General features: G+C 49.4%; 3 protein-coding genes across 9 annotated transcripts in view; 1 reads left to right on the top strand and 2 right to left on the bottom strand.

The window, feature by feature from the left end:
• Positions 1-352, bottom strand: part of SH3YL1 (SH3 and SYLF domain containing 1) — a 40,973-nt gene extending 40,621 nt beyond the window's left edge. The window contains exon 1 of one of the 2 annotated variants that reach the window (XM_042933796.1): positions 326-352. The gene's annotated coding sequence lies outside the window, so the exon portion shown is untranslated. Of the gene's footprint in view, positions 1-101; positions 135-325 lie in introns of those variants that run through there. The other variant, XM_042933797.1, reaches the window with a different exon arrangement.
• On the top strand, positions 43-14,362 carry ACP1 (acid phosphatase 1). 6 transcript variants are annotated; one of them, XM_042933800.1, is made up of 8 exons: positions 51-194; positions 375-550; positions 4,697-4,770; positions 5,019-5,132; positions 8,031-8,072; positions 11,057-11,118; positions 13,158-13,263; positions 13,429-14,362. In XM_042933800.1, the coding sequence occupies exons 1-8, from the start codon at positions 103-105 to the stop codon at positions 13,504-13,506; spliced, it is 744 nt and encodes a 247-aa protein (XP_042789734.1). In that variant the 5' UTR covers positions 51-102; the 3' UTR covers positions 13,507-14,362. The 6 variants fall into 6 exon arrangements, with proteins under 6 accessions (XP_042789738.1, XP_042789734.1, XP_042789736.1 ...); XM_042933799.1 differs by lacking the exon at positions 5,019-5,132 and adding an exon at positions 4,858-4,971 and having other exon boundaries at positions 55-194; XM_042933802.1 differs by lacking the exon at positions 8,031-8,072 and having other exon boundaries at positions 53-194.
• Positions 14,363-16,102: 1,740 nt separating this feature from the next.
• On the bottom strand, positions 16,103-24,909 carry ALKAL2 (ALK and LTK ligand 2). The gene is made up of 6 exons (XM_042933805.1): positions 24,873-24,909; positions 23,700-23,969; positions 22,314-22,367; positions 22,152-22,232; positions 19,342-19,407; positions 16,103-16,320 (listed from the first exon to the last, which is right to left on the bottom strand). Exons 2-5 carry the CDS (start codon positions 23,929-23,931, stop codon positions 19,343-19,345), a joined length of 432 nt encoding a protein of 143 aa, XP_042789739.1. The 5' UTR covers positions 23,932-23,969; positions 24,873-24,909; the 3' UTR covers positions 16,103-16,320; position 19,342.
• Between the last annotated feature and the right edge of the window lie 2,734 nt (positions 24,910-27,643).

Below are 27,643 nucleotides of genomic sequence, written 5' to 3'. Positions count from 1 at the left end.
GAGAGGCCTGACCCGCCCCGCGGGGACCCTTACACTCCGCAGACCCTCGGGCACCCGCTCAGGACCCCTCTAGCATCGGTCAGTCGTCCGCGCACCCTCACCATGCGCTCCGGGCGCCCTCCCCCACCCCGAGGTGATCCGTGCGCAGAGCCCGGGACCTCAATCAGCCCCCACTGGGACCCTCCCCCTTCCAGGTGACTCACGGCCCCGCCCCCCCCCACTCCGCCCCTCCGCTCAAAGCCCGTCCTCCTCCCTGAGGCCCCTCCTCCGCCTCCTGACCTCCCCCCCCGGACCCCGCCCCCACACCGCCCCCTCGCCGCGGAACCTCTTCCGTCCTCCAGTGACGCTCCGCCCTCCGCCTCCGTACTGCGCAGGCGCACGGCCCGGACCCTTGCCCAGGGAGGCAGTACTGCGCAGGCGCGGAGGGCGGGACGCTCGAGGTGCGCCTGCGTTGCGCAGGAGAAGTCCCTACGCGCTCAGTGGGCGCCTGGGTGTGAGCGCGGGAAGATGGCCGAGCCGGTGTCCAAGTCTGTGCTGTTCGTGTGTCTGGGTGAGCCGACGGGATCTAGCCCCATTCTGGCTTTCCCGAAGGGTCGGGGTGGGTCTCGTGCCGTTTGGGCTGCGTCGCTGGGCCAGGGACGGCGATCGGGAGGAGGGCGGGGAGGGTGGGATGGAGCGCCCCGGGGCTGTTTCTCCGCGCCGCGCACCTGCTGGGCCCGCTCTCCTAGCCGGGTCCCCTCCCGTGCCCAGCCCACTCTCCAAGCGAGGTCCTTTCTCTGCCATGACCCCTCTCACCTGCCCGGCCCACTCTGCAAGCCTGGGTCAGGGATGGCCTCATCTATAAGGTGACATTTGGGCAAAGACTTGGAAGAGGTGAGAACACAAGCCTTGGATCTTTGGAAAAGTGTCCTGGGCCCAGGAGAAAGTGGGTGGACAGTTTTGCGGTGAGAGTGCTGGTCCCGTTCATATTGGCAGGGAAACACTGGCCTGGAGACCCAGGAGCCTTTTCAGCCAGACCTTCCTCTGTACCTGAAGGCTCTTGAAGGTAATTTGAATGCCTCCATGAATACATAACTAGAACCATTCTGGATGCATAGGAAAGCGAATTCCTTACATAAAATGAGTGCTCGGGGGCAGGAGTCTGTGAACCCCTTATGTGAAGAGCCAGAAAGTAAATATTTGGTACTTTTCACAAGCAGACCTAGAAAATACATAAGCAATAACATTTGGCTGTGTTCCAGTATAACTTTATGGACACTGCAATTTGAATTCCATGTAATTTTCTCATGTCACAAGGTATTCTACTTTTGAGTTTTTTTAACTGTTTAAAAAGGTAAAAATTATTCTTGGCTCCGGGAGCCATACATAATAAAGGTGATGAGCAATGAATCCTAGTTTTTAGATGCTGTTTTAGGGCCTACACAGGACAGATCTGGTGAGGCCTGTGAGGACGTGGGCTTACTCTGAAGGACACAGGCCACTGGAGGATTAAGCCATTGAGCAGAGGGACACTTGGAAAGAAGTGTTCAGCTGCTGTGTTGAGATTACACTGGAGAGGGGTGAGGCCAGGGGTGCAGAGGGGCGTGTGCTGGACCAGAGAGGGCCTCACGGGTGGGGGCGGGGGAGGGGTCAAGTTCTGGGCAGACTTGAGGGCCTGATGAAGGCCTTTTCCCATGATGGCCTGTACTTAGAGCAATAAGAATGGTGTGTTTTTGAAATGTAAAAAATGTATTCCTTCAAAGCATTTAATTGTAAGGCTCTTTTCACACTGAAGTGTAGAGAGAACTGTCAGATGTTTTCACTGGTAAAGCTAATGGCAAGAAAGAACTGCAGCGCTTAGTTTGGAAAGATGGTTGAGTGTTTTATGCGGTAGAGATGGTGCCTTACTGTCGAAGGCACTGGTGTTTGTGCCACAGCCAGTGTGGTTGCAAATGATAACATTAGTGGTGCCAGATTACCTCTTTCAAACAATTAATTGACATTTATTGATACTTCATTTGTGCTGTACACTGTGGGGGGTGTGGCTCAAGGTAAGAGACACAGCCCCTACCCTTGGAGAATTTCATTTTTTTCTTTTGTGAGTCTCAGTCCTTGAAATAAAGGTGTGCAGTACAAGTATGAATTATCTGCCTAATTTGGGGAAAAAAAAAAAAAAACCAACAAAACTTGAGACTTCACAGATCTTTTTTCCAAAGAAATCTGAAGATGACATTTTAAGTTTTTAGAACTTTTCCATAGATGAAACCTGCATTACTGTGTTTTACTCATGAGCTCTGTTTTTAAATAATTGGTGATATCAACTTTTGAAATAAAGAGAGCAAGTTACAAGGAAGCAGGATTCTGCTGATTTTATAAGTAGTATGACTTCTAATTTTTGTAGTAGTAATTTTTTCCCATCTATACTTATTCATACCTTGCTGTAAATAGAACTCTCTGTGGAAAAAAAGTAATTTTGGGTGAATATGCCTTAACTTTAAGGCAGTAAATAACCCTAGGTTTTGTCCTGTGGGGAAACTAAGCTGTTTAATAATTATTTGTAAAGGGGTGAGACTAGTCTTAATTATGTCTTTAGATGTGAGATTGTAAGCATCTGTTCTAGAGTTTCAAAATAACGAGGGTTGTCTTAAATTGAATCGAGTGGTTGCTCTTTAGAAGTATTCCCAGGGTACATGGGGACAAGTAAAACAATTACACATCTATCAGAGCCTTACAATAATTAACGTAGTGGGGATGATACTTGTTTTAAAAACTATACAAAATTCAGAATGTGTAAAGGAAAAACTTCACAGTACAAACTAGCTTACAGAGGACATTGGGGATCAATTCCTGTCTTCCCCTTCATGGTTGAGTGGTTGACAGATTTTTTTCACTGCTGTGGAAACCACAATCTTTATGGGGAAAAATATTATAAGTACGTTACTAGATTGAAGACTAATGTGGAAACTGAAGAAGATTGTAGTAAAGTCAGTGTCGGTTTCATGTAATGGGGAATTAGTTGTGTTTCACAACACTCTACAAGATCCAATTCTACATGCTTAACACAAACCGCAAGATTCTAATATGCGTCAAGTGGTGTGTGTCTCGTTAACTCAGTTCCTGTCTAGTCCTAGTGTTTTCGTGCTGGCCTCTGTGGGCTGAGTGTCTTGCAGTTGTCTGCCTGACTGTGAGAAGAGCCTTTGTCCTCAGGCCCTGCGCAGCACTGGGCTCCTGTGTGGGACACGTGCAGAGTATGTTTGTTGGACATTCCTTCCCACTGGACCTGCTGGGCCCACCTCCCGGGCCCAGTTAAGGTCCTTGTAACCAGGCCCTCCAGCACACATTCACTGCTCTCTTATTCATACAACCCTTAACTTAAATGCCCAGAAAGGTCTTTCTCCTCCCTTCCAATCTTCCTTTTTTTTTTTTTTTTTTTTTTTTCCTGGTAAGAAATTTCTTACTATCTTGTTTATGCTTTTAGAATGTTTAATTTCCTGTGCTTCTGTGGTATACTGCTTGTCTGTCCACATTTGTTTTCTTGTTTTTGCTATAGCTAACTCTGAGTTTTCTGTAACACATTGCTTGGCACATGTAGAAGTATTTTGAGAGTAGATTTTATGTCTTTTATCTTTTCCCCCAGTGTAGTAAGGAATTAGGCCCTCCCTGGCCTTTGTCCCGGGTCCTGGGTGGTAACGTACAACCTCTTGGAATTCCCTACGGTAATAGTGTTTTGCTACTCCAGGAGGTCCCTGTGCAGTTTATACTGAGAGGGGGAGTCTGGTTGGGGGTGTGAGCACTTGTGGGGGGCGGCCAGAGAATGAGTTCAGCTTCAGGCCCATAGTTTCATCAGTCACGACTACTTAATGACACTCAGTGAGCCCTTGGCACTGGAGCTCTGGTGAGTAAGCCCTAGTGCCCTGGGTATTGTCCCACACGGATGACGAGAAAGTGACACGTGCCCGAGGACCAGAAAGCTTCACGTGTGAAACTCCTCCAGAATCTGCCCTCTGCTTTCTAACTCTGGCTGGTTCTGCCCTGAATCTTTTTGTTCTAAACCTATAATCCCAAGTCTAGCATTTTCCTGAGTTTTTCGTGTTCTCCTAGAGAATTATTGCACTTGTGGGGACCCTGAGTCTGTAGCTGGCTGCTCTGAAGCGAGGGTGGCCCTGGGGGTCCCTGAGCTTGCAGCCGATGTCGGAAGTTCCGAGCAGACTTGCTGGCCCGGAGGGCAGCGGCCTTGCTTCAGCCGGCCGGCTCCGTGGCCCTGGGGCAGGCCCTGCCACAGGCCGCGCAGTGAAGTCTTGTGCTGAACTGCCGTTATGGCTGAATCCATTTGTTTGTGTATCTTACGAAACAGGATCCCTCCTTATGTGCGATAGATATACTTGGATATCCGTACCTTTAACGCTACTGTATTTCATTTTAAAGTCGGCTCCTTGCAACCCACTTCATTGGTTTCACGACTCACCTCTGGGCTACTGATAGCAACCTGGAAAACGATGATTTGGGCGGTAGTTGTTTTTCTGACATCTTGGCTATTTGTACTTTGAGCACCTGGACAGATGGACAGTGACCGGCTGTTCCCCAGAGGTCCTGCCATTCGGCAGTCGCTCCTGGGGGCGGTGCCGTTGCTGGGTGTCGGGGTGAAGTGCTTGCGGGGATCCAGCATCTGCCCTCGCATCAGACCTGATGCCCACTTTCTGCGCTCCCTCTTTTCAAGGTAACATCTGCCGATCACCCATTGCAGAAGCAGTTTTCAGAAAGCTTGTAACTGAGCAAAATCTTTCAGATAACGTAAGTACCATTCTCTGTCTTAAAGAGGCCAACCCGAATGCCTTTGGGGCAGAAAATTGTGAAAAAAATTCTTTTTTTCTCCTGCAGTGGAGGATAGACAGTGCAGCGACATCCACATATGAAATAGGGAACCCTCCTGACTATCGAGGGCAGAACTGCATGAGGAAGCATGGTATTCCCATGACTCACGTTGCCCGGCAGGTACCGTATCGGAACTTGAAAGTGCACATGTGTGTTCTGTGTTGCAGTGGGTCATTGACAGCGGCGCTGTTTCTGACTGGAACGTGGGCCGGTCACCAGATCCAAGAGCTGTGAGCTGCCTCAGAAATCATGGCATTAGCACAGCCCATAAAGCACGACAGGTAGCAGAGCTCTCATTTAATTTCTATTACTGGTGTCCCGTGACTTGCGAAGTTGTGAGAGGCTTAACCACACTGGCGTGTGAATGAGCAGTTATTTGAGGCCCGTTTAAGTAGCCACAGTGTGTCCTTCTTGTTTCGCTGCTGACTCCACAGTTCTGAAAGATGTGCGTGATCTTGGAATTTACTTAGTAAAATACACGTATCATCACGCAATTGATACTGGAGAGAGCCCTCCCTAAGGGCTGGAGTTAGAATCTCCTTTTTATTTTCTGAGATCTTCCTGGTGACTAGTCTGGTTACATTCCAAGTTTGTTGCTAGAATAAAGTACTAGAACATATACAACAATGTATTTTCTACTGTGAAGTGTCTTAGAAATGTGGGGTGGTGCTGATCCCAGCGGTTGGACTCCTGGGTTCAGAGTCTGGAGTGCTGGGCAGTAAACCCTCCTGTGTCCGTTCAGACGGTGTGGAAGCCAGTAAAGGCTGTGGGTACATTTGAAATACGGCCAGTGTTACAGAGGAAGTGGAGTTTACGTGTTAACTTATTTGGGTAGCCCCCTGGAACTGGTAAGCGGCTAGCTGAGCTGCACAGTTCTGAACTCTTGCATAACCACAGGGGAGACTGTGAGGGTTCCATGCCACAGCATCAGTGAGCCGTCAGGGCTCAGGGCAGGCTCGTGGTGCTCCCTCGCTAGCAGGCTGCTGCAGGTGTGTGCTCTGGAACCTTCCACAACACAAGGACTAGTTGCTAAAGAGATCTGCTTCATTTCTGGTACAAAATGCTTCATACATTGTTACGTGGAGAAGCTACTTTATCACTATGATTATTTTATGGAGAATTCATTGGATTTTTAAAACATCTGACTAAATCTTCTAACTTCTTTTTGTGTCCAACCTAACAAAATGTACAGGCTGTGTCCACAGCCTTTAAAATGAGAAGCCACTGAATGTTTTGAAAATCACTTGTCAAACATATGTATTTAGAAGTATGGCTGGCAGTGTGAGAGCCATAATTTAGTCTTCGCGTTTGAAGGAGAACCTTGTATAAGACAGGACAAAGACTCTTTAATCATTGTTATACTAAATCACGTCTTTACCTAAAGCTTTTCAAATTGCTTTGCCATACAGCATTGTATTTTTAATTTTGATCATCTCAATTTTTGTCCTCTCCATTACCTTGTTAGGGAAGGGAGTCTTTGGTAAACCCATTTTGCAGATAAAGAACCTGAGTTCTGGAGAGAAAATACTTATCAAAGGTCACCCAGCTTCAAAGTGTCTGTAGAACAGGAATTTGATCATTGGCTTATTTGTTTGTTTTAATAAAAACATACAGAGGTGTGAGCCAGAAAATTCGCAAAAGTGCCGTAGAAACACTTCTGGTGCATTAGTGATGTCTCAGAAGCCAGGGGTATGCACGTTATTTTGGCTTAGATAAGTTTACTGTGGAATCCGTGAACTGCTCATTTCTGGCTTTTAGCTGACTGTGTATTTAACAGTTTACTATTTAAGTTGTTAACTTCCTTAAGGGCCTGACGTTTTCTTAAATGGAATTTTCATTGGACAGGAAACATTTTTTTTTAATGTTTTTCATTTATTTTTGAGACAGAGAGAGAGCATGACAGGGGAGGGGCAGAGAGAGAGAGGGAGACACAGAATCTGAAGCAGGCTCCCAGCCATCAGCACAGAGCCCTACCTGGGGCTCGAACTCGTCAACTGCGAGATCGTGACCTGAGCCGAAGTTGGATGCTCAACCGACTGAACCACCCAGGCGCCCCAGGAAAACATTTTTTGTACCACATGTCCTTCTAATCTCCAGGGTTGACAGAACCTGCTGATTTCGAAGTCCTTCATAATTATGGGCCGTCACACTTTCATGTTTTCTTTTTTTAAGACTGGATTATTTTTTGTATACGAGTATGTAATTTGGGGTACAAATGAAGAATTTAAATACACATGTCTTAAAAAACAAAGCTAGAAACTTTAAATTTTGAAAGGAGAATTGTAATTGCTGGTTTTAGGAATAATATTCACACATCATCTGTTGTTTGTTTGTTTGTTTTGCTTTTTTATTTTTCCCTGGTGCTTTTAAGAAAGTTTTCTCAAGGATTTTTTTTTTCTGGTTGGTAACACCGGTAAGATTTGCTTTGCAAATTAGCATCCCCTCAGGTCTTTGTTACCTTTTAGCATCTTGTGATTGTTTACAGGCTTTCTTTTAGCGGTTGTCACTATCTGTGTGAGAACTATTCTGTCACATTGCTTAAAATTTTAGTTTTCCCAATATTTTCCACCTGGGTTTAATAAATGTATTTAGGGTGCTTCGTTTGTTTTTGAGTGTGTGAACGCACATCTGGTTAGTCTGGTTTCTTAGACAAACGTTTGGTTTGTTAGACATTTTTCTCAGCAGAGCCCTGACCGCGCGTGGCCGTCCGTGGTCCTCGGGGCCTGGGCCGCTCCCCCCACTGCAGAGGTCACCGCTCAGATTCTTGCCACCTTTTATGCCTGTGGCCGTGGGACCTGTAGCGTGTGCCCTTTCTGTGGGCCTTGCTCTCTGGGAGGTTCTCCGGTCGTCCCCTGCTCTCGCTTCGGGGCCGTTCGCAGTCGTGCCGCGGTCGTGTCCGTCCCACCGCGGACGGGCGCTCGCGGCGTTTCTAGGTCGGCGATGCCACGGTGAGCACCTACAGGGTTCTGCTGGGGAAGGCCTGGGTGGGGGCACACCCAGCAGCACACACGTCCCGGTTGTGTAGCCTCCTGAGACGGGCCAGGCGGCGTGCCTTCCTTCTCTGCTCTCCTAGGTTGGTCAAATATTGATAGTGTTTCTGCTTTAATGGTTTGGCTGGATTCATCGAATCAGTTGTGTCTGTTTTTTGAAATTGCTCTATTTTCCTCTGCTGTCTTCAGGTTTTTCCTTATGGATTCTTTGTTTCCAGCACTTTTACCATGGTAAGCCAAAGTATGCTTCTTGAATTTGCCTCGTGGTGGTTTCTGTTAGTTTTGGAAAATTCTCGTGACTTTCTTTTTACATTTTCTTCTCGGCTTTCTCTTCAGAGATTCAGCTTACGTGTATTTTGAACATAAGTTTCTTAGGTCATCTTCTCCGTTTTCTACCCTTCTCACAGGCTGGTCGTGGCTCGGTGAGGTTTGTGCTGTGACGGACCGGTCCCCCTGTGAGGCCCGGGCTGTGAGGCCTGGACTGTGGTAGACTGGTCCCCCCTGTGAGGCCTGGGCTGTGAGGGACTGGTCCCCTCCTCTGTGGAACCTTCCAGGAGTACACCGAGGGCCCCTCTTTGGCAGCTGCCACCTCCCTGAGTAGCTGCAGCCTCCCCCTGGGGCTTCGTAGCTTTTTGCCATGAGTCGTTTAAGAATGTGGCAAATGGTTTGAGAAGAAAGCTTCTGAGCGTCAGGTTCGCTGCTCTCTGGGGTCTTTGTGTCGTCGGCCCTTCTGTCCAGTTTTTCTCTGCTCCCTGGTCCTTGGAGGTTCTCTTTTCCAGCAGTGGCCCTTTGCCCAGGCTTCTCCGCATCTAGAGTGTGCTCTCCACCTTGGCGGTACTGACGGCTGTGGTCTGGGATGTTCAGCAGCGTCCTTGGTCTCTGCCCACTAGATACTGGAGCACCCCTATCCTCTCCGTCATAACAATCAGGATGTCCACAGACATTGCCATCTGCCCCCCTCTTTGAGAATCCCTGCCCTCAAATTCTCAAAGTGTCCATGAGGTCAAAATGGTACATGCGTAGGGGCGCCTGGGTGGCTGAGGCGCTTAAGTGTCTGTCTCTTGATTTCTGTTCCGGTCACCATCTCACGGTTTGTGAGTTCGAGCCCCATATCGGGCTCCACATTGACAGTGCGGAGCCTGCTTCAGATTCTCTGTCCCCCTCTCTCTCTTCCCCTCCCCTACTCGTGCTCTGTCTCTCTCAAAATAAATAAGTAAACTTAAAAAAAAATGGACATGCTAAGGAGTCCATTCAAGGTGTCAGACTGACCAGTAGATTTGAACAAAGTAATAAAAATTTGCTGATATGTTTCCATGTTCTGTATTGCAAGTAACCTTTAAGAAACTATCACTACTGAGTTTTAGTATCACAGAGCATCCACAGTTATCTATAGTGGCCGTGAAAATACTCCCTTTATGTTGTGTGAGGCTGGGGTCACTGTGCACTCGCACTCAGCATGTTGCACATCAGGTAACAGACGCACAGAGGAGAACCTGTCTGTCCTCCAGGAAGCAGACATTACAGAGATTTGCAGAAATACAGAATAGGGCCACTCTTCACTATTTTCATTTTTTAATAGTGGTATTAAATATTTAATATTCAGTGGTAAATATTGCCACGCATAACCCATGGCGGGGACTCCTTTTGGGGTTCTGGCCTCTCAAAACCTCGTCACGGGAGCACACAAATGGCTTTTTTTTTTTTAATTTTTTTTTTAACGTTTATTTATTTTTGAGACAGAGAGAGACAGAGCATGAACAGGGGAGGGCAGAGAGAGAAGGAGACACAGAATCTGAAACAGGCTCCAGGCTCTGAGCTGTCAGCACAAAGCCCGACGCGGGGCTCGAACTCACGGACCGAGAGACCATGACCTGAGCCGAAGTCGGACGCTCAACCGATCAAGCCACCCAGGCGCCCCAAATGGCTTTTTATAAGATATTAATTATAGCTATTCTTATTCTTTCTCAAGTATTTTAATATCTAAACATGTATGCATTTTATAGGTAGATGTCAGTTCTAAGACTGTCTTATCTACACTTGCAATAATTCTAAAATTAAAAATAATGTTAATATTTGATCCTAAATTAAATTTCTCATAAAACTGTTTTGTGAAAATAGCGTGTAGTATTTGTTCTAATAGAACGTGAAATAACATAGTACCTTGGGAATGTTTACAACTTGTAGTCCTCAGCACTTGAGTGACACACTGTATCAGAAACTAATCAAGTGCATACTAACAGCCAAAAGTTACATTTTTAACAGAATAAGGAGCATATTTATTATTCGTTCGCTACACTGGCTGTTAAATAGCATCATTGCTCTGTTTAACCAGGGTTTTGATGTCTTCTTTTTGAGTTTCCTGGTACTCCTGTATTTTAGAGGATTTTTTTAGAGAGGAAGATTATTATTGAGAAATTACATTCTTAGAAATTATTCTCACCTTCATTTTGTGACCTGTTTATGTTCCTTTCTTTCTTATTGCATCATTATTTATAATAGTTAAAAATCTTAAAATAATTTTCCCATTTACATCGCAGTGGGCTTCCGTTGATAGAGTGTGATGTTGGAAAACTTGTAAGTTTTCAGGTATCAGTAAAAGTACCGAGTGGCATCCTTTCTTGTGTCTTGCTCAGATCATGGGTTCTCACGGGAGAGCCGAGTCCTACATACAGTTACTCACAGATTTCCTTCTTAGGGACTCTTCTCTGAACACGGTACTTAACGTATATCTTCCTCCCTCCCCCAGAACTCTCTGCCCGGCCTGGCCTGGTTTATATCTCCTCTGGCGTGTTACCTGCCCTGCACAGGGCCCCACAGGGACAGCCATCCATCTCTGTAGTTTGGTGTTTGTCACTGGGGCCTAGGATATTACGTTCCTGCACAAGGAAAAATAGAGTAAAACACTGAGGGGGGTTGGACGTAGGACATTTTAATATGCGAAGTGAATTATACTTTGTCACTAAGAAATCGCAGATGAAGTATAAACTTTGTTTACATATTATACTATGTTACTATTATTCCAGGGAACTTAATAGTATAAAATTTCTTTGCGATACAATATTACAAAATAGGTTAACTCTAACTTTAAAGTACCCTAAATTATTTAACTTAATTGGGTACCAAATTCAAACACAGCAAAATTTTTTTGTATTGCTTTGGATCCTCTAGACTTGATTGTTATAAACACTGTTTTTTGACTTCTTGTTTAATTTTAGGTTACCAAGGAAGACTTTGCCACGTTTGATTATATACTTTGTATGGATGAAAGCAATCTAAGGTAATCTCATGTTTTAAGGGTATTTTTGTTCAACTGTCGATTTAATAGAAGGTCAGATAATTTGTCTAAAGTGACTTTTTTAGTAAAGTTTTCATAGAAGTGATGGTCACAATATATACAATTACCTGTTTACAATAGTAAGAGACCAGAAGGTAACTGAGAATTGTCTCCCCGGAGTGTTTACCAAGAGACGCGCCCTCAGATAAGGGACAGCCTGGTCCGCATCAGGCATTGCTGGTTTTGCCAGAGGGTGGGGTAAAGCTAAAGCTGTCACCGCTGTAGTGATTCCTGGACCACGGGTGTTTCACTGTGTTTCTCCTCTTAACCTCCCCATACCTGCTGTCCCCCATCCTGCAGCAAGGAAGACTGAGGAAACTCAGCAACGAGGAAACTTTTCACTCTGTTTAAATTGTTGATTGCCTTAACTGATTGAAAAGCAGAAGCAGACAGGCTGGGGTATTAGGTAACAGTGGCCAACTGATGTGGTGCGTTGTGGGCCCTGCACATCGTCGTTCCGCGTCGAATCGGAGAGGCACCGAGAGGGTGGGTCCCGGGTTCACAGCTGGCGCAGGCCAAGCTGGGGGGGTTTGAGCTCAGCTTCGCTCAGCAGAGCCTGTTGTGGGTCTCACGTGAGCCGCAGTCTCCACGGTGCCCCATCTCCTTACGTGTCTGTTGAACCCCAGGGGACATGCATGCATTTGGGCAGCAAGGAATTCGGTGTTTCTTGAGATGTGTGCGCCTGGCACAGTGCCAGGTGCTGGGGAACGCTGAGGAGAAAACGTTCATGCCGCCTGCCCCCGGGACGCAGGGCCTAGTGTGGGCTGCGTGTGCTAACACAGAATTACACCTAACAAACAACATGATACAATGTGGTCATGCCCAAAATAAGTGAATACAATGCACATTAGAAATTTGAAGCCACTGCAGGTTAGATGAGCCAAGAGAGTATGAAGAACTCCCAGTTGTAAGCCCAGGGCACTGCGTCCCTCGTCACACAGCCAGCTTTACTGACTAGGTGTTAATAACGCTGAGAGCCAAGACTGCAGCCCGCCTGCTGCCGTCAGCACTCGCCAGCACAGGGGAGGGCTGCGACGTGGCCTCAGTGTGGCCTCGGGGACCTGCTGCCTTAAGTCCGTGCGAATTCACAGGTATTCCACATGTGGCGGACAGATAGGATTCACAGCCTTACTGTTGTCTCCATGAATCAGGAACATCACTGAGATACATGGTTTCTATTTTTGTTTTTCGGCGATTTGTTCTCATTTTTCTCACCTGACACAGTACTGACCGTATCAGCGGTGTCCGGCCGAAACTTCCTGCGGTCTGTCTCCTGGTACAGTCCCGGGGGTCGGTGGGCACCCAGTGCAGGGGCGGAGCTGGCGGAGCCCACGCTTCAGGCCAGCTCGCTCGCTTGCTGTAGGGGTCTGCCTCCCCCTCGCTAGCACGGGGTCTGACTCATCCTAGGTGCTCAGTGGGGGTTGCTGACTAAACGGAGGAACGATCAAGATGCAGCCTGGAAAGTCGCCGCTGTTCTTGCCGCGGTGGGAGCGGAGGAGGCGGTGGCAGGAGAGCTGTGTCTGCAGCTTGGGCAGAGGCTGGAGGGGTAAACGCAGGAGCAGGGGCTAGACAGGGAGACCCGGTGCATGTGTCGGGACACCTGAGGTGGGATCTGCGGCCCTTGGGCACTTGGTTCACGTGGCTCTTTGAGGTCCATTCTGCCACCCTTGTTTAGCCTCTGAAGTAGGAGCTTTTTGATTTAATCGTTCCAACATGTGTTTCACAGGGTATTGCCCGGCTCGCAGCGCATATCGTGCGTCAAAGTGTTCGTGAGAATGTGCTGCTGTTGCAAACCCTCTCGCCTGAGTCAGAAACCCTGGCATATGGAGGGTCACTCGGGTCGACCGAGGGTTTGGTTTCCTTTCTAAATCAGGTCACTCTTGCTGGGGTTTGATACGGACGTTTCATAAAACCCTAGCAGATGTCCCTGTTTAACTTGAAACCGTAGATCAGAAAACTAAGTTCATGTTTCAATTTTACAGAGACTTGAATAGAAAGAGTAATCACATTAAAAACTGCAAAGCTAAAATTGAACTCCTTGGGAGCTATGATCCACAGAAACAGCTTATTATTGAAGACCCCTATTATGTAAGTACACCTCTCCTTCCGTTGTGACGCTGCTGTGTGGCGGTGGCACACAGATGAGCCCCTGTGCACGCCCTGCCCTGCCCGGCCGTGTGCCGCACCAGATGAGACTCTCCTAAGGGCGTTTTGTCATGCGGCTTTCACTTCTTCTTCCCCCTGTGCTTCCAGGGGAACGAGTCCGACTTTGAGACCGTCTACCAGCAGTGTGTGAGGTGCTGCAGAGCTTTCCTGGAGAAGGCCTGCTGATGTCGCACCCGTGCCCCCGGCCCCCGGCGAGCCCCACAGGAGCCACAGTGAGGCCGCAGCTGCTTCTTCGGTTGACCCTGTTTCTTAAATGCTTGTAGATGGAAATCAGTTACTGTATTTGGCAAATAAATAGAAATGTTTCATCCAGTTTGTGGGGTACACGAAGCGTTCCTGACGATTTGAACTCCCACTTTGCCCCGGTTACAAAAATCGTGGGACATGACCCCCAGAGCACAGAGACCTCCAGCATCCCCTTCGGGCCGTGTGGGCACACGAGCTCCGCCTCTTCCTCCCTGAGTTTGTGGACCACCGACGGGGACGATGCCCTCCGCTGTCTCGTGACCCCTTCTCGCCAGGGCCCCCAACCAGCCCAGCGGGCCTTCCGTGGGAGCTCACCCCAGCTCACAGTGCACGCCGTTGACGTAGAAAGTGGGAAAGAGAGTTAGGTGTCCATCTCTAGAACCTTTAATGCTTGCTAGTTTTTGTCTGTCTGTCTGTCCGGTTTATTTCACAGGGAAGTCAGCTTCTTTCCATTTGAACCATTTTACCTCTGGAAATTTAATTCCATCCAGAAGGAAAGACACTGTGTGCTGGTTTTGCTTTTAAATGCTATGTGACCCAAATGTCAAATGTAGATGAGCTTAGGTGGGGAAAAAATTATTAAAAAGTTGGGAAAAGTTCTTTTATGTTGGAATGCTTAAATATTGATACATTAAGTATTCTTTCTTTGTTGTTTGATTTATAGACAAATACAGGTAACTTCTGTGCACTTTGAGGTAACTAATCTAAAATTCATATGGATTTGTGGCAGAAAAGATTGTTTTCAAAATAAACTGGGGAGATTATAAAAATACAACTAAGATAGAAGTCTGCCTGCTTTTTTATTGATAAGTGAAGAATTAGAAAACAGTGCTTTTATTGTCCCTTTCAGATGGTCTGTGATGCTATCTATGCGTGTTTATCTTCAGTGTTAGGAAGTAAAATGACAAAAATAAGTATATTGCTTCCACTTATGATAAAGTGTTTGTGAAAGAAATAGGAGGCCCCTGCAGCCATAAATGTCCTTGCCTGACCCCACCACCTGCGGAGTGAGACCGTCTGCTCCTTGGAGCCCTCCTGGGTGGCATGGCTAGATGGATGACAGCTTGCTCTACGGCCGGCCTCTACCCTGACTCGTAGCTGGTGGTCCGGAGTCCTGGGAGAAACACCACTCACCAATCGGTCTTCACCCAAAGTCTGAGTGGATCACTGCTCAGCAGTAGAATGAGTGTAGAGGAACAGGTGCCCCATCAGGGTGCCCTGAGGGGCCGGGGGCGGAGCGGGGGGCATTTAGTCCTGGAGTCTCCTCCCACCTGGAGGATGTGCAAGCCGCCTCTCCCACCACCCTGGCAGGACGTGTGTCCGCCTCCCTGTGGAGTCACCCGAAGAGAGTCCTACCTGAAAACTTCCTCAGACAAGTAGGAACCTCTCAAGGTTAAATGTATTGAGAAATTGGTGATGATACCCTAAAAAGTAAAGAATTGAGATGGAAAGATCAAGTAATTCACCACCATTAGAAAATAGGAATAAGAAAGAGCACTTCAGAGTTACACTCTGCCCTCATCAGTCAGTAGTTGCTGAATAATCTCAAAGTAATTTCATACTCTGTGCCTTCGTGATCATGAATGAATCCGTATAGTTTGTTTCTTTACCGTTTGAATACGTATCTTAAATATGAACCTCAGACACATCCCACAACTCACGTCTACTTTGTCCTTATGGCTGTATCCAGGCGAGAAGTCATGTGAACAGAGAAACTCCTGCTGATTTCAGTTGTGTTAAATTGGATGCAATCATTTGTTCAAAATAGATCACCTGTAAAAATCTAGAGCCACTCGGAAGTCTTACCTCTTAGTGTTTTCATGATTACCATGTCACGCGGGAAATGCATTCTTATTTAAATATTTATTAAATACTCATCACCATATCAGGCTCTATCTTAAGACGTGCCACGTTCCATAGTAGCATCTCCTTAAAAAAAAGTCAATTTAATTGTCCCTTCCAAGAATCCATAGCCTTCCCACTTCATGTATTCGTGGCTTTTGTATTCCATGACATTCTTGCCAGTGTTGCAATCTCTTCATAGGTCTGTAAATCATGAATTCCCACCAGTGAACTCGTCAGAGGTGAAGAGTCACTTTTAAGACTTCATTATAATAAACACTGTTTATTACTTGGTTCATCATTTACAGTATTTACATATTGCACAATATCTGGATACTATCTTACATTTATTGTACAAAGGACAAATGAAATGAGCCTGGTATGTTCACAGATTTACACTCCACTGTCTCCAAAACGTGACACGTTTTTTTGTGGGTTTTCATGCAATTCCAAATAATACTCTGGGAATTTAATTGTAAAAGTAATAAAAATATTAAATCATACCATATGCTGTATGAAAATATAGTTTCGGATTCTGTTTATGTTTCTAAAGAAATATTCTTTGAGATTTCACCTAATTAGGAAAAGGAAATTGCTTTTTCTGTCACTTTGTAGCCCTGCTCATCAAACGTGGATCCTTCCTTCTTTTTCTCCAGAATCACAAGTGGCCAGTATTAACGTCAGGTACGCTGATTTGCTGAATACGTATCTGCCAACAGTGTCGACATACACAACTCAAGTTAAAGGAATTATGGAAGAGTCTGTCTGCAAAAATAAATCTCTTGTTCACAAGGGGATGTGTTCGTGAAGGTAGTAGGTTCTGTCCCCTGTTGGTTCCCAAGGCACTTCTCATGGTTCATGGGCTGCCGTCCCTCTGCCCTCTGCTCACGGCTGAAAAACATTTGGTTTCATATATAACCATCCACATTTAGCGCTTCTAGAAGACCTAGATGTTGAATTATGTAACATAATGTGTTTATAAACACAAGGGATCAAGGGCTGCATGTATGTATATTTCGCTGTTCCAAAAAGCATAGTCCATTTATTGTGGAAAATAACCGGGTCCTACAGTTGTTACATGCTCACTGTGCTAAGGGGTGAAAACCTCCCTAAATACGACCAAACGCTTGTTAAAGTCTGAAGACAGTCCTTACTCCTGATGTGTGTGTTGTCAAGTCCTCGGTAACTGGGGCCACCACACCGATTGACAGTTGGTGGCAGTCCTGAGACATGGTCGATTGGCCTTCACGCTTCCATCTTCATGAGCATTTGCAAAACCGATAACCAAGAATAAACTCTTTATTCTAGCACTCCATGCAGTATACCCGAACCACTGGTGTATCATTCGTTAATTTAAAAAATAATGGTAAGCTTCAGGGTTACTGAAAGTAGGCTGCATTTTGTAGACTGAACTAGGTCCTTGTTGCTCAGAACTACATTTCTTTGGAAACACTCCAGAGCTCAGGGTTCTAGCTTCCCTGAGCTGCAGCACCAGGTGATGAAGTGTGTGTGGGAGGGTCTCGAGTGGGTCTCTGACTATGAGGGAGAGTGGCTGGGAGCCTGTGGTTTCCCTTTGGCTGGAGGGGATCAGTTAGTTAATGAGCTTCAGAAAGAAGGAGGCAAGGGGGTTTGTGCTCAGCTCACAAACGTGAAGAGTCCCTGTGCTCGGACCCCGTACACACTGGCTGCTTCCAGGCTCAGCCTTGGAGAAGACAAGGCTTCGGTCTGGAGCCGGACGAGGAACCCTGTTCTGCAGCCGTGTCCATCCCGTGCAGCTGCCAGGGCAGCAGAAGACAGGTGTTTGAGCCCCGCTTCCTCCACACCAGAGCAGCTGTGTTGACCAGGAGTGTGTGTCCTGCGAGTGCCCTCCTGTGTCTCACTGATGTCCTCACCCAACCCGCAGGGCCCTGCCTGTCTACGTTGTTGTGACCAACGTTGTTCTTGCAGTTTAAAACTTCTGGAATTTATCAGAAATTGATCTTTAAAAAATATTAGGAAATTATAGTTAGCAGAAATGTCTGTGTTTTTCCAACTTTACCCATTTCTTGACCAAAATGAACACAGTTACAGCCGTGACAAGTGTGACAGTGGGCGCAGTGGCCTTTGGGCATCACACCTGTGGGCACACACCATCCTCGTCTCCCTTGTCCCACCATCCAGCCAGACCCTGACTCGGTGGGTCAGGGTGGGGAAGTGCATCAACTATCAGCACCTTTCCCGAGACCACATCTCCTCCCCCCAGGACTCCCTCCCTTTTCGGTGTTGCCATGAGTATCCAAAGCCCTGACGTGCCCATCCCGGGACTGATGCAGGGGTCGAACCACGCTCGGTTCTAGTTCCACACCCACGTCATTCCCTAGGTCGCGACAGTCATTCTTGCTCTAGTAAGGACACCCTGCTGCCCCTCTAGGAGCAACCAACTGTGGGGGGGGCACAGTTAATGGGTGTAGAGACCGGGAGCATGTTTCTGATTAGACGGCCACAGGGCATTTGGTCTCCCTGCCCCTAAGCGAATGGAAGTTGTTTTCCAAGGACGTGCCTGGCTCATCTCTGCAAACACTGGTGGTCTCACTATGAAGCAAGGCCTAATACGAACAACAACATCCTCTTCCCGAGCATATCACCTGCAGAGACAGGAGAGTCCATCCACTGCTTTAAAAAGAAGCCTTTTCTGTGTGCCTTGTGGGCAGTGGAAGAAACCAGATAGGACTCAGACGGAAGTGAAGCTGAGGTCAAGTTAGGGCATGACGTTTCTCAGCTCTGGCATTCAAAACCATGCTTTTCCTTCTCCCCAAGTGCAAAGTGCCACACAAGTGTCAGTGAACCAGCACAAAACGTGGCCTCGTAATCCCCCGCTCAACCCCATGCTCCACCCAACCCCCATGTTGCTCCTCTCGTTACCGTGGGTGTTTGGCAGGGACAACGTGGTGCTGGGGACGGGGCTGACTGTGCCTGCCTGGCCAGTCCCGGCTCCCAGGTTTGGCTCAGCCACTCCGCACTGTCTGGACGTTAACTTACCACCACCGGCTTTTCCACAGCGAGCGTCAGGACTTCTCTCCCCTCACACGAGACAAATGAGGGTAACCCTGGACAAACACAGTATCCTACCCCCTTTTTATTAATGCTTCTGGACAGCAGATAAATTGTCTGGGAACAGCCATGTGAGGACCAGAAGCATGTCTGGTGCGGGTAGACTTGGCTTCTGAGATGCCCAGCACCCACAAGACACACGGTGAATGTAAGATTCTGCGACTGAAACCCACGATATTTGCATCAGGAAAATAAGCCCTTTCAGCCATCTGTGTGGCTGACCGCTGGTGCTACAGGTCGCACATCAGCCCTCAAGAGGCCAAGGTAAAAAATTTAGTTCATAAGCTCTTGATGTGCATTTATATTTTTACCGTTGGAGCCTATGAAAGAAACATATGAAGAGAATAGTTATTCTTGGCTATTCCTTATAAGCTGACTGGCATGATGATAGACTCCAACTCAAACATTTGCCAGATAATGTCTATAAAAGTTGCATGGATATGGTTAGTCATACACTCATTTATGAGTGTAAGTGAATGAGTGAAAGCCGAAAAGTGAACAGGCATGATTTTAGATGTGCCTCCTGTTTTATGCACTAACGTGCTGAAACTAGTCCACTAATGGGTTTTGTTTCCAGTTAACACTCTGCCAACTGAGCCCTCACGGGAAAAATTTGCAACAGCTGCCTGGGGTACTGTGTGCAGGTGGCCGGGGTACCTTACACTGATGGCCATTATTTGGAGATATTCTGAGTGTCACTGGACTCAAAGTAAGGCTACTTAGGCCAAAGGGGGGGTGTTTCTAAACACCCATGAATTTCTCACATCGCAAACCGGACTCCGGTCCTTGGTGTGTGTGCCAGTGACTCTGTGGTCGGCTTACCTTATCCCTCCAAGCACATAGGACTGACAGCCAGCCGGGTAAGAAGCCTGGCACATCTTTTATAGTCTGTAGTGAAAATAAATCACAGACCCTTGTCAGTTACGTCAGCAACCCTTAGAGCATTTTTTTTAACAAGAATATCAGCTGCTAAAGCCATTTCTTTAAATATTTTGAATTCCCTGGAAGTGATACGGAGACTGTCATGTGAAATCATGGGCTCTAAGTCATTGATTTCATCTTTTATGGTATTTCAGGGGCTTTAGCATCACAGGGCAGGAGATGAATGGAACGGGAAGCCGTGTGGGAGGCCAGATGCAGAGTCTTCTGCCCATTTTCTTCCTGCGGTGGCTCCCAAGCTCCTCAAAATGGCTTTGGTTTTGTGCAGCTTCCTTCCAGGGCATGTGCAGGCTGGGTCCCCACCTGGGTTCATCATACACAAAACCCTCTTACTTAAAGACAGTGGGTCAAAACTCAAGTAACAGAGCAGAAAGACCTGGGCTGGATAACAGAAGGAAGCAGTGAGCTAATTTCTGAGTACAGGCTGATTTTCCATAATATCTCACTTAATTTCCTATTAAATTATTCCATAGGTGCTACCTCAGAAGGACCAAGTGAGGTTTAGTGACCATGGCCGTAAAGGGCTTTCCTCAGCTTGAAGTTCTGTGGAAAAGCTACAGCAGTTTATAAATTCTCAAGAGTCTCAAAATCCTACTTAGAAATGGAGGAGTTCATACTCTTAACTGAAATTCTGATAAACAAGTAAATTGACAACAATGAATTTACACAACGTGTTGGACAAGCGGTTAACCTACCCCTAAAAATACGGCTCTTAAATATTTAGAGGACACGATAGTTTGTGCTCAAAGGGGGAAAAAAAGAAAGGTCTAACAGCTGGAGGCTGGGGCATCTGGGTTCCTGGCATTTTTTTCCTCTTCCCCCGCACACCAAGTCGTCTCCGATGCAGTGCTCCCAAATACAGCACACGTGCACGCAGTGTTGTGTGCGCTCAAGGTAAGGGCTCCCGTTTGCAGCACATCTAGAGGCCATGAGGTTGACCACCACCCCCGCCTCCCACCAACCCACATGTTCTCCAACCCTAAAATAATCTGGGGGTCCTATGAGGGTGCAGTCTGGAGAAACTTCATGTTCTGCTCTTCCAAAGAGCCCCCCCCCCTCCCCCGGGACCACACTTTGAGTAAGAAGGCTCTGGTTCCTTTCAGTCCTGACCTCCCAGGATTCGTTTCTCCAGCTCTGTGTGGGCAGAGAGAGGTGCAAGCCACATCGGCACAAGCAGCCGCTCGCCCAGTGCACGTGTCTGTGGGCTTCGTGCCTCCCGCCCCTGCCTCCCAGAGGAGCTGTGACGAACCCTGACGGCCACCTCGCAGAACGGATGAGTTGCTCTGAGCCAAAGGAGGCAGTGGGTGTGGACACACACTGTGTCCTCAGGTCAAGCGGTGGCGTCTCTGTGTCAGGGCGCAAGCAACTGAAGCAGGTCGTCTGCTTGTGCGTCCATAAATGAAAGAAAGATCAGGAGTGACCGCCCCAGAGGCCATCTGCAAATTTAGAACCTGTGACCCTGTGATTTTAAGATGGGATTTAATATAAAAATATACACACATTTAAACAATAAAAACGAGAAGGTTTTCTGGTCCCTGGAATACTAAACTACTCTCAAACAGAAGGTGATGCCGTTTCAGAGGAAAGAACTGGGAAAAGAACACGTGCCAGCTGCAAATGGCCTGGACGATGGGTGGGCTGAGACAGGGCTGGAAAGGTAAGTCAGAGCTGCGTGCCCGCGTGCTGCTTGCCTCGGCTGAGCCCGTGAGGCCCACGGCGTCACCCGCCGCCTCAACAGGGAGCCTCCCGCATCAGGTGATGCTCCTGGCCTTACTGGCCGCGTCACGCGTGCCTAGACGGGGACCTCCACACTGGCAGCTCTGTTGTTGGGGCAAACTTCGCTGCCTAAGCAGAAAAAAACTTCCACTGCCTGTAAAGTGGCTTATGTGTTTACATTTTGTCTTTTGAAGGCAGGGCAAGAAAGTCTGGTCGGACAGTCTCCGAAAGCAGCCAGTAAGACACCTGGTGTGTGCACACTTCCCTCCTGTGAGCCTTACATGAAATCAAGGTGCAGTCCCTGCAAACGAAGATGTCACTAGCTCCTAAGTCACTTGTCATCACTCTATGTTTTGTGAGGAGCACTAGCAGCCACTTTTGGAGAAATAGAATACAATTTTGTTACAGACGAATGATCAGAAAGCTACGGCTGAGCACTAGATTGAGGCGCGAACTCTGCATTTGTGGGTTAGCGAGAGGCCGGCCAGAAGAGCAGAAGTTTGAAACAGCGATGAAGTCCTTCCTTAGATAATGAGGTTATAATCCCTAACGGAAACAAGGAAGTCTCTGGTCAGGGTAGGGGGCCCCACACAGATTCTTCATGCCCCAGGGCACAGAACTACACCCTAGTCATCTGAGCAACTCGTTCTTAGAGCTCGTTTGTCATACTGAGTAGACACAAACACAGACATCATGCCAGAGTTCATATACAAAACAAGAATGTGAATGGAAGAGCTCAGCCGGTTCCAAGAGGTGATTAATTCCAGCGAATGTAAATAATTTTCCATTTGGCACTAGCTGCTACAGAACGCAGTTACCTTCTTCTATGGTCTGCTCGCCCTAACTCCACAGTTAAGAGGGGGAAATATATTCGCACACAGGAGATTTAGAAGGAGGGGACTGTATAGACAGAAGGACATGAGAATCGTATCTACATGTGCTGGTTTTCCCAAAGCCGTCCGGATGCTGTCACTTACATGCAGGGACGGTGCAGTCTCTGGTGTTGTGGTACAGTCTGTGAAAGTGTTTGCTGCACTTTGGACTGAAATAAAGAGGACCTGGAACATGGAAGGAGAAGCATGTCATGAGGCTCGCAGGGCGCCAGGGATGGGGCACAGGGGAGGGGTGAGGACACTTACCTGTGAGATGTTTTAGGAACTTGTCCTTCATTCTCAGATCTCGAGGGACGATTTCTGTTTGAAGGGAAAGGAGGTAATTATTGCATCGCTTGAGAGAAGCATTTTTGTCACGTGACCTAAGCGAAAGTTGAGGAAAGTTGCTGGAAAGTGCAGGTTACCCTGCACTAGATAAAGCTGATCGGAGCCCCCTTGATTGCTGTGTGAAGACTTGTAATCAGGGACATGTTTTTTCTCCAGATAAACTATTAACTGTTCACAAAGCTTCAATATTATTTGTCTGATCTCTGCCCTGATGGAAAAGACAGTGACCGCAAAGTTACAGGGTGAAGAAATGTGTGTGGGTGGCGGTTAGTTTCCCGCAGCAAATCGCTTTAGACATTCTCATTTTGGAGAGCTTGGGAATCAAATCCCATGAGCTCTCAAAGTTCTAAAACGAAAACCCAGTCCTTCAAACAGCAACCAAAAACAATGTCATGAAACTTCTCTTTTTCTAGGTATCTATTTAGGAAAAGGACTAAATGCTTTCAAAACCACCTGTTGCCAAGGCTGATGTACATGCATGGAAATAGCCATTTACTCGGTTTGTAAGATAAAAGGTAAAGTTCCGGGGGAAAGACAGCTGTCAGTTTTCACCCGGGGAACAGGCAGTGCCCCACTGACACTCTTTCTGATTCCAGGCTTGGTTTCTGCTTTTTCACTCGTCCGCTCTGGGTGGTAACTTTTGCTAGGAGGGCGTGTGGTTGCACTTTGTTTTCTCACAGATACTCCTGGTCCGGGGAAACGTTCCCTGCGGACCCTGCCCACTTGGTCTGAACGTCAGCCTCTATCAAACTGACCTTATCACACTTGACCTAATTGTGTCATGAAAGCATTAAAAGCTCGCAAGCTTTCTTTGGAAATTTCCCACGGGGCAGGCACTCTGGGAAGGCTGTGCCTCTGGCGGGGGTGCGGGGGGGCCGCTCCGCAGCACTTCTGCCTCAGTTGAAAGCGCTCTGCTGAAAGTATTTCCATTTGCGAAGTGACACATGACAGTTCTGTGCCAAGCTCCGACCTGGGCAACAGGTCCCGCGCCTGGAGCGGAGCAGGGCTGTCGGTCACCCAAGTCCCGTTTGCTTCTCTTTAGGAAAACACATTGTCTAGTTGTTTTCCCCCAAACAACAGAAATGGGTTTATCCTGTTAAAATACACGTTTTCTCCAGGACCGTATTTCCCAGCAAACACGACTCAGTGTCTCCGGAGACGCGGTGGACCCGCACACGTGCGGAAGGTCCCCACCCCCACCCGGGGCTCCCGGGACCCCCCCAGACCCCGCCCCGGATACCCCCGGGCCCCGCCCCGGACCCCCGGGCCCTCCGGGCCCCGCGCACACCCCGGGAGCGCACTCACCCACTCGCTGCTCCTCGGGGTCCAGCGCGGAGTCCGAGGCCTCCCTGCGGCCCGCGAGCTGCAGCCTCTTGGCCTCGCCCGCCTGGCCCTTCCGGAGCTCCTGCAGGATCTCCGCGATGAGCCGCAGCAGGGTCTGTCCGTCGGCCGCCTCCCGGGGCGCAGCGACCCCGGGCCCCGCCGCCCCCAGCACCAGCAGCAGCCCCAGGAGCAGGGGGCGTCCCGGCCAGCGCATCGTGCGCTCGCTCGCTCGGCCGCAGGGAGATCCGCGCGCTGCAGGGGCAGGGCGTGGGGGGCGGGGGCGGGAAAGAAAGTCGGCGGGGGTTTGGGGGGGCAGGCAGAGCCCGAGGCCGCGGCCCCCCCGGGACCCCGAGCGGATGGGAGCCCGCGGCGGCGGCTGGGACGCGGTGTCCCCGGGACCCGCGGAGGCCCCGGCGCGGAGATGCCGGGAGCTGAGACTCGGGGCGCCGCCCCCGCCCCGGGTCCTGCCCCCGCCGTCCCAACTTTCGGGAGAAATAGCACCTCCGCTCGCACTTGGCTGCGGGAAACATCGGCCAACTTTCTTAACCTCTGAGACCGTGGGGAGACCGAGGGGGGGGGCGGGGGGGGAGAGGATAGACCCGGGAGGGCTCGGCCCGCAGGGAGCAAGGGGGACCCCGGGAGGGCTCGGCCCACGAGGAGACGAAGGGACCCCGGGAAGGCCCGGCTCGCGGGGAGCGAGTGGGACCTCGGGAGGGTTCGGCCCACGGGAGACAGGGGGACCCCAGGAGGGCCTGGCCCGAGGGGATCGAGGGGGACCCCGGGAGGGTTCGGCCCACGGGAGACGGGGGGACCCCGGGAGGGCCCGGCCCACGGGAGACCGGAGGACCCCGGGAGGACCCCGGCCCGCGGGGAGTGAGGGGTGATCCTGGGAGGACTCGGCCCGCGGACTGGGGTCCTCCCGCTGGGGCAGCGCCGCGCCCTCCGGCGAGTGGGGGCCGCGCCCGAGTTCCCAGCGGCGCCTTTGTGTGGCGTCGCCCCCTCCTCCCGGCCGGACGTCCCCGAACCCCGACGAGGAGTCCCCGTCCAGGGACCCCCACTCCAGCCGCCCGCAGGGTCGGGTTCGGGAAACCCCCGGCCCACACCTGCCGGCGCCGCCCGGGAGTCCACCTGCGCGTCGGAGCACGGCCGGATTACCTGTCCCCGCGTCTGTCCCCGCGACTGTCCCGGCGTCTGTCCCCGCGCCTGTCCCCGCGTCTGTCCCCGCGCGTGTCCCCGCGCCCCGCTACTCCATGCCCCGCGCAGACCTGGCGGGCGGAGCGCACAGACGCGCGGGGCGCAGACGCGGTGGCTCGGCCGCCCCGGGAGCTGGACCCGCCGCCTCTTATCCCCGCGCCGACGTCAGGCGGGTCCCCGAGGGCTCCGCGCGGGTCTTTAATTAGAAGCTGCTCGAGTGTTCGAACCCCCGTGCGGATCTTCGTCAGATACCCCCCTCCCTCCCGCCCCCCCTCCTCCCTGCCGCCCCCTCCTGTCTCCCCACCCCGTCCGGGCCCCCCCCCCCAGGCCCCTCTCCGCCCCTCTCCCTCCACCCTGCACTCCCTCCCCGCCTCTCCCCTCTCCCCCGCCCCTCCCTCGCCCCTCCTCCGCCCCTCGGCCCCCCTCCCTCCCCAGTCTGTTCCCCTCCGTTCCTGTCACTTGTCACAGGATGAGAAGAAACGCCTTTACCAGGAACTCGGCTCTGTTTTTGTCTAAATGTGGATCTTGGGCTTAAAACACGAGCTGCCTGATCGCCTCACATTTAATAAGTCGATTAGCGTCTGCCCTCTTTGGGGGCTCCACTCTCGGGACCCCGCAGGCCTGCGCCGTCCCAGGCGGGGCAGCCCCGGGGGCAAGGAACCTCGGGGTGCACCTGGCGGGACGCGCGGGGCCCCCTCCCCGCCTCGCACCTGCCGGGACCCTCCCTCGGGGGACCGCGCCGCGCGCCCCCTCCCTCGCGCACGCCCGCAGGAGCCCCCGGGGCACCGTCCCCCCCACCCAGGCCAGGTCCTTCCGAAAGTTCGGGTTCTTTGGGGACAGGCAGGCGCTTTGGGGAGGCTTCAACAATGTAATATTTTTCTTGTAAAATGTATTATCAATCAATTGCGCGCTTTCCCATTTTATTGGCGCTTTCTGGGCAAGAGCTGGACGCCCTCCAAGTCGGCGATGCGACCGGGAAGGTGTTCTCTGCACGAACCCGAAGGCAGGGCGCGCAGGGATTAAGGGCCCCCACCACCCGTGGGGCCGCGCCCTGGGACGCTGCGCACAGATGCCGCGGGGCGGGGGGAGGGGGGGCGGAGGGGCACCGGGGGCGGACCCCTGGCCGGCCTGGGGGGTCGCGGGGCGGGCCCCCCAAAACTCTGCCTGCGTCCGGGTCTCCGGGCACGTCTCTCTGTCTCTGTGTCCATGTCTCTCCGTGTCTCTGCTCTCTCTGGCTCTCTGTCTGTCTCTGTCACTCTGTGTGTCTCTGTGTCACTATCTCCCTGTCTCTGTCTGTCTCCGTGTATCTCTGTCTCTGTCTCTGTCTCCCTTCACTAGCTCTGTTTCCTCCGGAACACAAGTGAGCCCCGGGTAAATAGAATAGACGCAGAAGATACTAAAATGTGATCATTTAAACCCCACCCCCACCCCCACCCCCCCCCCGCATCTCTTGGGGGGATGTGTTTATATTCTCTCTTTAAAAGGAAATAGGGTGTTGTTTTTTTGGCAAGCACTGTGACTAAAATGTGAACGTTTCTTTTAAGATATACGAGAGAGAGAGAGAGAGAGAGAGAGAGAGAGAGAGGGAGAGAGAGAGAGAGAGAGAGAGAGAGAGAGAGAACTCATACCAAACAGTTCTTAGGCAGATGAAATGGGATTTTGTTTCCCTGTTGCCTTTCCCTTGGAGTGGGGGTGACTCTTGCAGGAGCGCCGCCTAGTGACAAAAATTCCCTCTGTGGGCACTCAGCACTGGCCCGGGCTGCAGGAGCCCAGACCCGCCTAACAGCAGGAGCGCGTGAAGCCTCTGTTGTAAAATAATTTGGTGTAAAACTGCTTTTGGAAAAAAAAAAAAAAATGCTGTGGTAAAAAAACCAAGAAATTAGCTCAGTCACATATTATTTTAAATTTATACAGCTTCTTTCCTTCTAAATACTATTTTACAAAATCAGGTGAAATCAATGAAGAGAATTAAAAGGTACAAGTTCCTGTTATAAAATAAATAAGTCCTGGGGATGAAAGGGTACAGCACAGGAAATGCCGCCAATCATATCGTAATGATTTTATATTGTGATGGTGGCTACACTTATCAAGGTGAACATTTTCTAATGTATGTCATTGTTAAATCACTGTGTTGTGCACCTGAAACTAATATTATATGTCGACTACACTTCTAGAAATAAAAAATAATTTTAAAATTAATTTTTAAAATTAATATTTTTCTCAATAATTCCTGTTAGGATTATTTCCCCCTCCCCAACCGACCATCCAACCAAGGAGGCCTTGCTGGCAATTAATATTATCCTTTTTTCTTTGTGGTTTGCAATGGGACAAATGGATTTCCTGAATGACTCAATTCTACTGCCCAACCGTATGCACCAACACTTCAGCCCATCTCAGTAGATACTTACGTGCATAAACCACAGCAGGAGAACTGGTGCCTGGCTGGTGTTTAGTTTCATGAGATCTGGCAATTAAGAATCAGACAATCATGTTTTAATTCATTCATTTCTGCAAAGCTCTGTGCTGAAATGACTCCAGGAACCACTGATTTTGTATAAATCACTTCTACAGACTTTCTCAACTTAATAAAAAAGCGCACTGATTTATAAGGTCTACTGAACTGTTCAATTTTATTGGTATTGTCAGTAAGAACTCCTTGGAGTTCACTCACCAGAATTATGGGTATTATAGCCATTGTTAACACATTCCGATTGGCTAAATTAATTGTGCTG

Source organism: Panthera leo, chromosome A3 (genome assembly GCF_018350215.1).
Source record: "Panthera leo isolate Ple1 chromosome A3, P.leo_Ple1_pat1.1, whole genome shotgun sequence".
Taxonomy (NCBI): domain Eukaryota; kingdom Metazoa; phylum Chordata; class Mammalia; order Carnivora; family Felidae; genus Panthera; species Panthera leo.
The sequence above is the reverse complement of the archived record's forward strand: the minus strand, read 5'-3'. Positions and strand labels throughout refer to the sequence as shown.